Source organism: Myodes glareolus, chromosome 2, assembly GCF_982192425.1.
Source record: "Myodes glareolus chromosome 2, mMyoGla1.1, whole genome shotgun sequence".
In the NCBI taxonomy this organism is placed as follows: domain Eukaryota; kingdom Metazoa; phylum Chordata; class Mammalia; order Rodentia; family Cricetidae; genus Myodes; species Myodes glareolus.
The window spans coordinates 133,206,370-133,221,260 of NC_142027.1; the positions used below are offsets into that span (position 1 = coordinate 133,206,370).

General features: G+C 48.0%; 1 protein-coding gene across 2 annotated transcripts; it reads right to left on the reverse strand.

Annotated features, from left to right (window-relative positions):
* Positions 1–191: 191 nt before the first annotated feature.
* Positions 192–3,021, reverse strand: Cox6a1 (cytochrome c oxidase subunit 6A1). 2 transcript variants are annotated; one of them, XM_087903742.1, is made up of 3 exons: positions 2,865–3,021; positions 2,600–2,742; positions 192–454 (listed from the first exon to the last, which is right to left on the reverse strand). In XM_087903742.1, exons 1-3 carry the CDS (start codon positions 2,968–2,970, stop codon positions 371–373), a joined length of 333 nt encoding a protein of 110 aa, XP_087759868.1. In that variant the 5' UTR covers positions 2,971–3,021; the 3' UTR covers positions 192–370. The 2 variants fall into 2 exon arrangements, with proteins under 2 accessions (XP_087759868.1, XP_087759867.1); XM_087903741.1 differs by lacking the exon at positions 192–454 and having other exon boundaries at positions 2,441–2,742.
* Between the last annotated feature and the right edge of the window lie 11,870 nt (positions 3,022–14,891).

The window sequence follows — 14,891 nt, forward strand, 5'->3', positions numbered from 1 at the left end:
CTGTTGCAGAGTCCATCCCAATAGGTAGCTGCTCTTGGCTTTACCTACCCTAAAAGCACAAGCACCCAACACAGAACCAATTTTAAAAAGTATTCGGTAGGCTAAACCAGATCTGAAGCACTGTAAAATAGCAAAGTAGTGTCCATTTCTGGGAATAAACAAAGACTGCGACATTCAGCTCATGAACAACGTAACTTTAAGTTATTTATTTAGGCCATCTCTTATAAGCAAAGGGATGGAAGATCAGTGTAATGGTCACTGTTGGATGCAAGGAAAGATGAGCTTAGCGCCCCATGCGCTTTCATGGTCCACAAGGAGTAATGGTCCAAACCAGTGCTGTGGTCCCTTGTTGCCTGGGGGAAGGTCCTCTTTACTCATCTTCATAGCCAGTCGGAAGTGGGTTCACATGAGGGTTGTGGAAGAGGGTATGGTTACCATCTCCCCAGGGGAAGGGCTGTGGAATGAAGACGTCAATTAGATAATTCCAGAAAATGCTTATAAATACCTTGGCCATGAACTGCTTGAAACAGATGATACACAAAATCAAAATGAAAATCTGCCCCTTACTGGCACAGTTTCAATGTCCCATAGCTTTTCCCCCTTAAACTTTATTTATGACTGCTCTGTCTTCATGCACACAGAAGAATCAGATTACAGATGGCTGTGAGCTGCCATGTGGTGCTGGGAATTGAGCTCGGGACCTCTGGAGGAGCAGCCAGTGCTCTTAACCTGTGCTATCTCTCCAGCCCCCAATTATCCCACAGCTATTATTAGTGTGCTCTAGCGAACAACTAGGAGGGAGGCCCCTGAAGTAGATGGTAAGAAAAGCAAGGAGAGACGGCTCAGCAGCATGTACTGTGCTACGCTTGAACAGGCCCAAGCTTGGTTCCTAGCACCCAGTTAGGCAGCTAATAACAGTCTGGGCTCTAACCCCAGGGGATCTGAAGCACTCTCTGGCTTCCCTGGGCCTCCACATGCGCATACACATAATTTAAAATAAAATTTTTCTTTTTTTTTTTTTGAGACAGTTTCTCTGTTTAACAGCCCTAGCTGTCCTGGAACTATGTTTTGTAGACCAGGCTGGCGTCGACGTCACAGAGCTCCGCCTGCCTCTGCCTTCTGAGTGCTGGGATTAAAGGTGTGCACCACCACATCCAGCTAACCTACTACTTTCTTTTAAAAACCAATTTATTTGTTTTGTGTATGTAAGGCCATTGTCAGAAGGCAACTTGCAGGCGTAGGTTCTCGCCTTCTACAGAATGGGTCCCAGGACTGAACTTGTGTCCTCAAGCTTGGTAGCCTTTACCTGCTGAGCCATCCTTGGAGCACCAATTTAAACAAACAAAAACAAAAACAAACCAAACCCAGGGTTTCCTTATTACCTAACCTGGAACTCTATATAGAACAGGTTGGCCAAAAACCTACAATGATCCTCCTATCCTCCTGCCTCTGCCTCCTGAGTGCTGTGATTATCAGCATGTATGATTATACCTATCTTTTTTTTTTTTTTGAGACAAGGTCTCTCATGTGGCCCTGGCTGTCCTGGAAGTTGCTTGTAGACCAGAGATCTGCCTACTTCTGCCTCCCAAGTGCTGGGATTAAAGCCACTTTTAATTACTACCGAGTCATCTCTCCAGCCCCTTCCCATTATGTCTTGCTCTAGGTCAGTGGCTCACAACAATATTTTGGTTTTTTGAAACAGTCCTACTTAGCCCAAACTAATCTCATTTTACAATGAAGCAGAGAATGACTATGAGCTACTGATACTTCCCAGGGACGTGGATTACAGACCTGAGCTACCACCCCAGCGAAGGGGGCAGGATATGGAGAGGGGGCAGGATATGGAGAGGGGGCGGTACCGCCATCTAGTGGCAGAGTCCAAGGCAGGATGCTGTCAGATTCCCTCCCACTCCCCACCAAGGTCTTAGTAAATAGCTCTGGCTGTCCTGAGCTGACTAGGTAGATCAGACTGGAACTCAAGAGATCCATCTGCTTCTGCTCCCAATGCTGATACTGTGCGAGAGTGAGATCGAGGCTCAGGTTCTAAAATCCAACTCTAGTATCAGTTTCTGCGAGGCTAGTCCCATGTGAATAAGGTGACACGGTTTTTAGGGAACAAGACGACACCCTTGTTACATCAGTGACGGAGGGCAGACAACCGAACTGTCTATACGAACAGCCAAGATAATGATAGGCACTGTGAGAGACAAACCGGCAGTCGGGTCGCGAAGCACCTAGCATCACCTGGCATGCCAAACGCCGAATCTCCAAACCCCTTCAGCGCTTGCCACTATCAAAGGACACCCCAAACCTCCACGCTTTCATACAAGAAACGGCTGCTTCTGAACTGCACCAAAACATGAGAGGTGCCATAAATCGGGGAAAATGAAAACCTAGAGGCATTTACTGTGTGACCTTTAAGAAAATTGAGACGTGATTCACACGCTGGCTTCCCTTAAGTAAAACAAGAACAAACAGGATGTTCTGTTTGCGCAAACAGACTTGTAGCCAAGATCCAGAACCCCAAGAGCTTGGGCTGGGGAGTGGGCAGTGAGATAACGGACGCTTGAAGGGCGGCAAAGGCGCAGGGCGTGCGTACCTTGGTCCTGATGCGGAGATGGGGGTAGGCGACGAACTCGGGTCTCTCGTGCTCTTCGTGCCGCGACTTCAGGAAGACGTTGAGCATGCTCACTCCCACCCCGGGCAGCGCCACGAAGTAGGTGAGGGCCTTCCACATGCGAGCTGCGGCGGGGCCACAAAGTCAGCCTCGGCCTCTCCCTCCCGCAAGGCCTCCCGCCAAGGTCACGGCCCCGCCACGTCGCCCGAGAGCCGCGGAGGCCTCATTCCCACCCGAGACCCTGTACCTGAACCCTCCTCGCCGTGGGCGCCACTCGACATGGGCCGCCCCACCCGTGGGAGGGCTCGGCCCAGCAGCCCCGACATCCGAGACCCGCACAGCGACGACACCATCTTGGAACTACACCAGCGCGCCGGAAGCGGAAGTAGGGAAAGGGCAAAGGGGGTGGGACAGAGTTTCCAAACGAAGTCTCCATTGGGCAACGCCTTCCCGACGCCGGCCAGGAACAGCAGTACCTGCGCACATCTGCCATCCTGCGCACTACGGCTTCCTGATCCAGAGTCTCCCGGCGGCCGGAGTGGGAAGGCGCATGCGCGCCGCACCTGCGCCCCGCCTTCCTCCTATCTGCTCCCGGCTGGACGTGTTCTCTGAATTGAGCTCCTGCGGAATTCGTGCGGCTTTATATATATATAATATTATATACATATATACATATATGTATATTATATATAATATGTAATATTATATACATATATACATATGTATATATTATACATATATATAATATTATATATATATAATATTAATCGCTACCTTCTTTGGAGTCTCTGGATAGGATCTGAAGTGCCGAAAACAAATCACATTGTCGGAAACACCATTTTCTTTCCTCGCTGCCTTCTTATTCTCCTTTCCCAAGGCACCCGACACCCTCGTCATTGTCTCTCTCACTCCTAAAGACAGTTATCACCGTCTTCTGTAACGCCCTATGTAGACTGTAAAGTCCGTGATGCTTAGGTTTAGCCAGCGTTGCAGTCTCAGAGTTACTTTCCTGGAATCGTGCCTAGGCAATTGTGCCTAGCAGGTGCTTAATACAATTTAATGAATGAATGTATGAATCCATGTTTTAATAAGTCATTGGATAGCTCCTGGAACTAGGAATCCTTAACCGTGGAATTGGTGCCCGGAAATCTGGATTCTAATTTCAACTCCATATCCTCAACGTTTGGCCTGTGGTTGTTGCTGTCATTCTCGCTCTCAAATTCCACCGACATCTGTTAGATTTTGTCTATATAATCTTTTTTTTTTGACAACTTTGATAGGGTTGCTTTGATAACTTAGGCTATCCTAGAACTCGCGGTCTAGACCAGGCAGGCTGGCCTTGAGCTCACAGAGATCTGCCTACCTCTGCCTCCGACTGCGCCATCAACGCCCAGTGTCTATACAACTTTTTAATTCCTCCTTTCTTCTTTCTTATATCTGTCTAAAAGCCTTCTTAAAGATAAAAGTTAAAAAAGAAAAACTGGTTGCCAGGTGCAGTGGTGCACACCTTTAATACCAGCAGCTGTGTGGAAGATGCATCTGGAATCCAATAGCCTTTCCTGGCCTCTGTACACAACTCGGGAAACACTCGTATAAATAAAATAAAATATTCGCAAAGTATAGTGTTACATTCTTTAAACCCCAATTGCTTGAGAGGCAGAGGCATACAGATCTCTGAGATCAAGGCCAGCCTGCTCTATCAAAGGAATTCTGGGCCAGCCTAGTCTATAAAGCAAGTTTCAGGCTAGCTAGGGATACATAATAGGACCTTGCTCAAATAAATAAAAAAATACATTTCAAAATGCATTCACAGTTTAACAGGCAATGTCAAGGAGGAAAGTGACTATACAGTATGTCTGGAGACACCCCCCCCCACACACACACGCAGGGTCCTTATACTTCAGATTAAGAACAGGCAGAGCTAGGCATGGTGGCTCACCCCTGTAATCCAGAAATCCAGGGGCTGAGCAGGGGCTCGTGTGTTCAGAGACTATTAGATAGTCTCCTCATTTGCAAAGCCTTGGATGACTAAATTTAGACAGCCAAGAAAAACAAAACTGTCAGTATAAAGATTGTGTAATCATTTGGTTTGTTCATTTGTTTGCTTTGGTTTTGAGATAGGGTTTCTCTGTGTAGCCTTGACTGTCCTGGAACTCTCTCTGTAGACCAGGATGCCCTAGAACTCACAGAAATCCATCTGCCTCTGCCTCCTAAATGCTGGGATTAAAGGTGCACCACAACCGGCTTTTTTTTTTTTTTAAGACAGTGTCTTACTACATAGCCCTGTCTGGCCTGGAACTTCTATTGTAGATCAGACTGGCCTCAAACTCACAGAGATCCAACTGCCTCTCCCTCCCAAGTGCTGGGGTTAAATGCATGCACCCCACGCTTATCAAATGTGTGATATTTTGAGCACTTATCTTGTACTTAAATGCATGTTAGGCGTTTTCTTTTTATCTAATCATGTTTTAAAATTTCATCTTGTTTTAGGCAGGATCTTATATACCCAAGGCTAGTCTCAAGTTTACGATGTAGCCAACCTTGAGCTTTGGTACTCTCAGTCCACCTACCTTGCCCTGCCAACCCAGATTTATTCAGTGCTGGGAATCAAACCCAGAATTTCAAGTGTGGTAGGCAAGCTCTCTACCAAGTGGATCCCATTCCAGCCCATGCTATGCATTTTAGATAAATTGCTTTTCCCACCTCAGGAAATGGTCACCCTTTTCCTGTCACCCTTACTGTAATCCTTAGACCTTCTCTCTAATATTCCATCACCACCCATCTATTTAAAACTTAGTGTGTGTGTGTCTGCTTATCTATGTGTGCACCATGTGTGTGCAGTGCCCACAGAGGCCAGAAGAGGGCATCAGATACTCTGGAACTGCAGTTACAGGCTACTGTAATCCACCCAATGTAAGTGCTAGTAACAGAACCTGGATCCCCTGCAAGAGCAGCAAGTGCTCTAAACTGCTGACCCATATTCTCAACCCTTTATTTTGGTTTAGATAGGTCAGTTTTGGTTTGGTTTGGTTTGGTTGAGTTTTTTAGACAGTGTGTCATTCTGTAATCCAGGCTGACATGGAGCCCCTGGTGTGGCCAGGATGTCCTGGAACTAACTATGTAGCTCAGGTTGATCTTGAACTCATGATAATGAGGCTTGCCTCAGCCTCTCAAGCGCTAGGACTACAGGTGAGAGGCCCTGCAGTAACCGGCTATGTGGGTTTGCTGTCTTTGTTTTTGAGACAGAGCCTCACTATGGAGCCTCTAACTCATAATGCCTTCCAGGGGCATGTGTGTGCCTCTCATCTTCCCTGTTCTGGCCACCATCTTCTCAGAGAGGCCTTCCTTGACCATCTTTAAGCAAAACAACTCCTCCCTACACCAACATTCTATCTGCCCTCCAGCACCTTATCTAGTCCATCACACTTACCGCCATCTGTTATATTAAATATTTATGGGATTAGTGTCTGCCTTCCTCCATTAAACTCCATGGGGGCAGGGACTTGGTTTTGCCTACTGATGTGACCCCAGCACTTGTCCCACGACAGGCCTTCACTGATTGATTGGATCCTGTTAGGTAGCTGCTGTCCTTCAGATCGTGAAACCGAGAGTCTGGGATGTTCAGGGAAACCATCCCAGATGGCACAGTCTTAGGTAAGCAGTGGACTCAGGGAGGCTGGGGCTCCACCTGTTCTCTTAGCCTCAGAGCTACACAGGCTTTGGATCTGGGATTCCCCTCTGTATGCTGAGAATACCATTAGTTAAAAAGAAGCTGTTTTGGGCCTGTGATAGGGTATAACAGAGCTAGGCTAGGGGGGGGGACTAAACTGAATGCTGGGAGAAAGGAGGCGGAGTCAGGAGAAGCCTTGGGCCCACCACCAGAGACAGAGATGTGGGAACCTTGCTTGTAGGCCACGAGCATCGTGGCAAAGTATAAAAATAGTGTGGGAGAGGGGCTGGAGAGATGGCTCAGTGGTTAAGAGCACTGCCTGCTCTTCCAAAGGTCCTGAGTTCAATTCCCGGCAACCACATGGTGGCTCACAACCATCTGTAATGAGGTCTGGTGCCCTCTTCTGGCCTGCAGACATACACACAGAATATTGTATACATAATAAATAAATAAAAAAAATAGTGTGGGAGAATTGTCTGTATTCTGTCAATCATATTTTAATAAGATGCTGATTGGCCAGGCAGGCAGTATAGGCGGGAAAGACAGACAGGAAGTAGGGGTGGAGCAAAGAGACTGGGAGTATTCTGGGAAGCAGGAAGCTCCCTCTGCATTCCTGCACAGACCACCGAAGAGGCAGCATGTAACTTGCCCAGCTGAGAAAGGTACTGAGCCATATGGCTAACATAGATCAGAATAATGGGTTAATATAAACTGCAAGAGTTAACAAGAAGCCTGAGCTAATGGGCCAATCAGTTTATAATCTTATGGAGTCCTGTGTGTGATTTTCCTTGGGAGTTGCTGGCTGTGGGGTACTGGGTGGGACAGAACCCCAACAAGCCGGCCCTCATGTTACATAAAATAATGAAAATGGGTTAAATTAAGATGTGAAAGCTAGCCAATAAGAAGTTAGAGCTAATAGGCTAAGCAGTGGTTTAATTATTAAAGTTTCTGTGTGGTTATTTCAGGGGTCTAGGCGGCGAGGAAACGAACACGCCACCTCCCTACTACAGGCTTTGCTTTAGGGGGCAGAATAACAACTCCCAGGTGCTAACTTGGCCAAGCGCCTGCTGAGCTGATGTGTACATCAGAACAGGGAAAGATTAGCCAAGTCAGTCATGGTTGCTTGTACCTATAGCCCCGGCACAGGGAGGCTGAGGCAGGAGGATGGACAGCTTAAGGGAAATATCAGTTAGTAGAGGCTAAAGAGGATGTGGGGGTCTCAGGGGAGGTGAGGGGGAGATAAAGAGAGGTTGATAGGTGCACACCGTGTTCTCCAGTGGAAATACCACACTGAACCCTCCTAATAGGTGCAGTTAATGTCAGTCAATCAAAAATAATCATTTCAAAATCTTCTGATCTCTGAAGAAATATTTCAGGTCATCTTTGAGAATTGACCAGGCCACTAAATGTCTTCTCGGGACACTTCTGCACATGCTGCCTCTCACTGCTTCCTACTCCCTAGGACCGACTAGCCCCTCTGTGCAGGGAGCCTTCCAAGGCCATTGCCAGGCAGGATGTCCTGGATCTGATGTCATCCTCTCTAGCAGCTGGTGATGTTTACACCCATGCTGGAGCCACTAAGTTGTCTCCTCTGTGCTGTTTGCTGGAACGAGGAGCTGGCAGGTGCACAGCTCCATAGTGGGACAGCTCATGACGGTGGAAGAGGGGTTCGGAGTGACCCTGGCTAAGAACAGAACTTGCTCAGGAGGAAACCATATCTGGGCATCCCGCCTGCTACTTCTACTTCAATTTCTCTCACCTAAGAGCACTTTTTATTCCTGGGCCAATATAATCTACCAAGAGACTAATTCTGGAAGGCATTGAGGCATCTTTCCAGCAGGTCTTCAGGGAAGCAAGGATGGTAGGACCGTCACGTTCATCCTTGTGTGACTGAACTGGGCACCGCGATTCCTTAGGGTCTCGATATCACCCTTTGGCTGGGGATCCCACAGTGGCCTGTCTAGAAGGAGGTGACATAACACATGTAAATGTGCCAGGTTCTATCGCACGGGACAACATGAATCACTGATGGCAAGTTCGAGTCTCATGTCTGCCACTTAGCCTTATAATCATCCTTAAGTCACCTGTGAAAGCCCCACTTGTGAGCCGGGGTTATTCTGTGGACTTGGGATAGTTGATTTACCTGGCGTTTATTAAACACTTACTATGTAGCAGGTTCTTCGCCTGTACCGATTTCTTTGTTACAACATGTTGATACAGGTGTTATGCTGATCCATTCTGTAGATGAGGCAACTGAGGCCCAATGTGGTTAAGTCATTGGCCTAATAAAGCCAGTGTTCAAATCCAGAAGTTTGGCTCCAAAGTTTTCACATTGGACCACTATGAAATGCTTCATTAAGGAGGTGGAGAGTTGCTGGCTCAGCCATTAAGAGCACTTGTGCAATCCAAAGGACTGGAGTTCTTAAATAACAAGCCTGGTGTCCACAAAAACCTGCAACTGCACATCCAAGCGAGCTGATGCCCCCTTTTACCTCCCAGCCAGCACATGTACATACACGAAAGCAGACACTTATACACACAGATAAGTAATCTTTTAAAAATTTAGGATGGCAAATGATTCAGGGGGTAAGACACTTTCTGCCAAGCCTGGTGACCTGAGTTTAATACTAGGCCTCACAGGGTGGAAGGAGAGAAATGATTTCTGAAGTTTGTCCTCTGATCGCCACATGCCTGCTGTGGATGCGTGTGCATGTGTGTGCACACAAATAAAAATGCGATTTTAGAGGCATCTTAAAGAAACACTACATCAGTCGGGCAGTGGTGGCACACACCTTTAATCCCAACACTCGGGAGGCAGAGACATGAGGATCTCTGTGAGTTCCAGGCCAGTCTGATCTGCAGTGTGAGTTCCAGGACAGCCAGGGCTACAACAGAGAAACCCTGTCTCGAAAAACAAAACAAAACAAAAAAAACTCTACATCAGTAACTCAGGGGATCTGCGCCTGGCTCAGAGTGAGAGCTCAGTTGGGCAGGGTGATGGAACACTTGTGTGAGTTTGAGGCCTACCTCGCCTATATAGCAAAAGAAAACAAAAAGATAAATAAAGTGAGAAGGGCGGTGGTGGCACACGCCTTTAATCCCAGCACTTGGGTGGCAGAGGCAGGTGGATCTCTGTGAGTTTGAGACCAGCCCTGTCTAGACAGCGAGTTTTAGGCCAGCCAAAGCAATATAGTGAGACCCTGTCATGCTCAAATATCTTTCTTTCCTCGTTGCTGTTAGGTTCCTCTTTTGTTGGTTTGTTTTGTTTTTGTTTTTCGAGACAGGGTTTCTCTGTTGTAGCCCTGGCTGTCCTGGAACTCACACTGCAGATCAGACTGGCCTGGAACTCACAGAGATCCACCTGCCTCTGCGTCCTGAGTGCTGGGCACTTAACTAAACCAGTCTTTTTTTTAAATATTTATTTATTTATTATGTATACAACATTCTGTCCACATGTGTGCCTGCAGGCCAGAAGAGGGCACCAGACATCATTATAGATGGTTGTGAGCCACCATGTGGTTGCTGTGAATTGAACTCAGGACCTTTGGAAGAGCAGGCAATGCTCTTAACCGCTGAACCATCTCTCCAGCCCACTGCTTAGCCTCTTATACTTGTCAATACTTCCTTCAGGCTGCTCTGCAAGTGCTCTTGATGCTCCACCCCTCTTCTCTGTTCTTCCTGCCAGGTCCCCAGCTCCCTGCCTTCCACAGGAAGTCTCTCTTGATTACGTCTTGCGCTCTGGCTTCTGGTCCCCAGTGATGTATTAGCTCTCTATCTCTTGCAGGAGAAGGTTCTGTATCCTCACCTCCACGGGGCGGGCCGGAAGCTCCTGCATTTTCCACCCCCTGAGTTCTGGGTGCTGGCATTAGCAGGCCCAGCACGCAGAAACTGGACTTAGATCCTGGTTCTGCTGCTTTTGTTCACCAAATCTCTTTATTTTTCTGGGCCTCAGTTGTTGTACATAATAAAAGCACCTGCTATTAGTGTTGTTCATAAGGCTCAATGTGATTTATGTAAAGCGTTTAGTGTCTTACTCAGCAAATAGCAGCCGTTGTTATTCATTTTCTTTGTCGTTGTTTAGGGAGTTTTTGTTTTTGTTTTGTCAGGAGCTCACTCTGTAGCTCTGGCTGTCCTGGAACTTGATATGTAAACCAGGCTGGCTTCAAATCCAGAGATGCCCCTGCCTCTGCCTCGCAAGTGCTGGGGCTAAATGCTTGTGATACCATGCCCCAATGGATACAGAAATCTCATTCTAGGCTGACCTAGAATTATTAAGAAATTCAGGTTGGTTTCTGATTTGCAGTGATCTTCCTGACTCAGCCTTCCTAGCAGCTGGAAATACAGACTCAAACTGTCAGTCTTAATTATCCACAGTTACATCCAGTTAAGACTAAATCAGTCCCAGGGATGTAGTTCAGTTGGTAGAGTGCTTGCCCAGCATATAGGAAGCGCTGAGTTTGACCCCATGCCTACTATAACTGGGCATCAGTTCACACCAGTCATCCCAGCACCAGGAGTGGATTCAGGAGGATCAGAAACTCAGTATCATCATGGGCTACCAGTTGGAGACCCGCCTAAAGTACATGAGAACCTGTCTCAAAAAGAAAAAAAAAGCAAATATATGGTACGTGGAGATACAGAATTCAGCTCTGAAGAGACGGCTTACCAGTGTAGAGCCCTTGCTGCTCCTACAGAGGGTGAGGACCTAGACCCCACGTGGTGAGTCAGAACCGTCCATAATTCCAGTTCCAGGGGATCCACTGGGCACCAGGCATGCACACAGTACATAGACATACATGCAGGCAAACATTCATACAGATAAAATTAACAATCACAAAAGTGTGGTATATTGAAATACATTGTATGCATCCCTACTGGATTGCATTTAAATGAAAATTTAAAAGATAAAGGCTGCCTACGAAATATCGTGAATGGCTGCTTTCATTTTAGTAAAACAGCGTAGCAGCTATGCACACCTGCAATGGAAGGTTACATCGGGGCTTTTCTTTTTATATATTTTGCCATATATACTATTTGTGTTGTAAAAAAGAATCCTTCCACCAAAAACAGGCTGTTAAGTTGCTACCAGGATTTCTGTTCCTATTTTCAGTCCCTTAGACTGTAAGTCACATGAGGACAAGAACCGAACCGCTTGAGCAAAGTAAAAACAGGAAAAGAACTGGGACTTGCGCACCTGCGTCTGCAGTACCGCTCTCTCCCAGTGGGTGGCAGGATCCTCATATGCGGGTGACGCCCAAAAGCCTGGCCCAGCGAAGTCCTGCCTTCGGCCTTCAACGTGACTGGTCTCATCTCAGGTTCCTGGAAGGAGGGTGAGAAGGAGGGAGGTAAAACCTGAGAAAGGAATAGAGGGAGGCCAGCCAGGACTCAACATCAGGAACTGTTTCCTCAGGCCTTCCTCCTGAGGCTTCTCATCTTCCCCACGCTGGAAGAAGAGAAATCTTCAAGGTAAACAGGGTAGTGCCCGTGTTATCCCAGCACCTGGGAAGCTAAAGGAGGAGAATCACAAATCCCAGGCCAAGATGAATGCGGTGGTGGCGCACACCTTTAATCCCCGAACTGGGGAGGCAGAAGCAGGAGAATCTCTGTGAGTTTGAGGCTAGCCTAGTCTACAGAGTGAATCCCTGGGTAGGTAGGGAGTGGGAATATTCAGTTGTTCTAGTCAGGTCTGCAATTTCTGCTACTCTGGAGGCTGGAGCATGTCCACGTGGCGATCCGCAGCTATTCCACCCTGGCTATGTCTGCCCTTGGAAGCTAAAATCATGTGCCACACCACTCCTAGATTTTACCGAGTTGTCCAGACTGGCCTGGAACTCGTTCTATACCGTGGGCTGGCCTTGAACTTGTGATCTTCTTGCTCCGGCCTCCAGAGTAGACAGTGCGCAGAGAGATCTGCTTCCCGAGTGCTGGGGCTACAGGCACCTGCTACTCTGGGTCATTTTCCCCCACATAAGATGTGAGGAAATGGAACTGCCACCAATGTGACTGGTCTCATCTCAGGTTCCTGGAAGGAGGGTGAGAAGGAGGGAGGTAAAACCTGAGAAAGGAATAGAGGGAGGCCAGCCAGGGCTCAACATCAGAAACTGTTTCCTCAGGCCTTCCCCGAACTGGGGAGGCAGAAACAGGAGAAGCACTGCAGATCCAGGTCTAGCTGGAGCTGCAAAGGCGAGGACCTGTTTCCAAAGGGGGCTGGGGCTACAGTTCAGTAACACAGCAATGGCCCAGCATGTGTGAGCCCTGGACTCGACCCCCAGCACAACAACCAAATCGTTAGGAAAGAAGAAAAGACAAGGGCTTGGGATGAAGGCCAGTTGAGAGACTGCTTGTCTAACTGTGCAAGGCTGCGTTCAGTCCCCGGCACTGCATAGAACTGGGGTGGTGACGGACACCTGTGATCCCAACATTCAGGAGGTGGGGGCAGGAGCATCAGGAATGCAAGGTCATTTATAGTTACATAGCAAATCCAAGGTCAGCCTGGGCTGCACAAGAGCCTGTCGGAGACTGGAGAGGGAGGGCTTTATTTCCCATACAGGTGGAAGGTAGACAGAAAACACTAGAAGACCCACCCTCTCCCTGGGCCTGGGACACTGAGCAAAAGGAGGGAACTCTTTTGAAAATCAGCATAACTCAGAACTCATTTGACAGTTTATTTAAGGCCCCTACTCAGCAGTTCCTTTCATGTTCCGGGTGGTTGTGAGTGGTCTGATCCTGGGGGTGGGGTGGGATTAAAACTCGGGTCCTCTGGAAGAGCAGCAAGCACTGAGACATCTCTTCAGCCTCTGGTGTGCTTTTAAGTCAGGGTCTCACTGTGTAGCTCAGGCTAGATAATCCTTCTGCCCCGGCCTCCAGAGCTTTCTCCCTCCTCCTCCTTTGAGTTTATTTTTTTTCTTTTATCTACTGTCTTTGCGTGTGTGTGGTGTGTAGTGTGTGTGTGTGTGTGTGTGTGTGTGTGTGTGTGTGTGTGTGTGTGGCGTTTTCAGTACCACAGTGCATGTGTGGAGATCAGAGGACAGTTTTCAGGAGTTGGTTCTCTCCTCCCACCACATGGGTCTTGAGGAATCGAATAAGGTTTTCAGACTTGGTGGCAAGCACCTTTAGTCAGTGAGCCCTCTCACCACCTCCTTCTCTCTTTTTAATTGGTCAGTGACCTGAGTCAGATGCTGTGGCATATCTGTAATCCTGGCATTCAGAAGTAGATCCCAGTAGTAGCTCAGGGTCTTCCTTGGCTATATAAAGAGTTTGAGCCGGGTGATGGTGCACGCCTTTAATCCCAGCACTTGGGAGTCAAAGGCAGGCAGATCTCTGTTTGAGGCCAGCCTGGTCTACAAGAGCTAGTTCCGGGACAGGCTCCAAAACTACAGAGAAATCCTGTCTCAAAAAACCAAAAGAAAACATCAACAACAAATCCAAAACCAAACCAAACAAAAATCCCCACAGAAATAGGAGGGCTGGAGATGGTTATTCCCAGCACCCACATGACTGCTCACAGCCTGGAGTTGCTTCCAGTTTCAGGGGATCCTAAGCCCTCTCTGACTTTCTCAGGTATGAGGTATGTAGGTGGCACACATACATACATGCAGGCAAAATATTTGTCCACATAAAAGAAATAACTCTAAAAATAATCCACAAAAATAAGACTAAATAGCAGCGGCAGGAGAGAGAGAGCGAGAGAGAGAGAGAGCGAGAGCGAGAGAGAGAGAGAGAGAGAGAGAGAGAAATGAGCACCGATTTTACTGCCTCCCACAGTCACTGCTGATCCTCTGGACAGGAAGGACCACAATTACATTGACTTCTGCAGGAACTAACTGTCATTTCTTTTCACTGATTCCGGAACTCGCAGGGCCACCGTCACCCACTCTGCGTCTCACCCACACGGCATCGTGCCGTCTTCCCAGCTCCTCTGTCTCCAGCGTCTCTGCATCTGCCTCATCTACTGAAATCTCCTTACCCCTTGATGACTCTCACCCAGAGCCTCTCCGCTCCTTCCCTGCCCCTAGAGCCACTGCCGACATCCGTCTTGCACATTCTGTAGTACTGCGTGAAATATGTGGCTGTCTCCACGCCTGCCTTTCTACTAGGTTAGTCATCTCCGGCATCTCTTGCCATTGGTTAGATGGTCTTATAACGGTGCCAGTGGCGTCCCAGCCCTCATTCCTAAAAACTGGGCATCAGTCTTTTTCATCATCTCTCTCGTCTGCATCGAATTAACCAAGTCCTGTGTGTTTTTTACCTTCATTGTGTCCCCCAGGTCCCCCCAGCCTGCCTCTGCCTTAGTCAGGCCCTTACTCCCTCTGCCTGAACCGGTACAGTAGTTTCCAGACTGGCCTCCCTCCTGAGAGCCTCGCCTCCCCCCCCCCCCCCCCCCCCCCCGCCCACATGCTCTCTAACAGTAGCCTCAGGGATCCATCTAAAATGCAGACCTGAGTCCCTGCTGAAATCCTTCAGCGGCTGCCTGTTGCCCTTACGATAAACCCCAAACTCTGTTGTCCAAGTCCTGAAGTATACAATCTCTCCAGGCCCCACCATGAGAGCAGTGTGTAAGATGGAGGCCTGGCTCCTGAAGTATGAGAGGAAAGTTTAAAGACT

Coding starts and splice junctions, on each gene's coding strand:
- Cox6a1 (XM_087903741.1), bottom strand. CDS start 2,970: ATGGTGTCGTCGCTGTGCGGGTCTCGGATGTCGGGGCTGCTGGGCCGA. Junction 2,743..2,864: donor CCACGGCGAGGAGGGTTCAG/GTACAGGGTCTC, acceptor GCCCCGCCGCAG/CTCGCATGTGGAAGGCCCTC.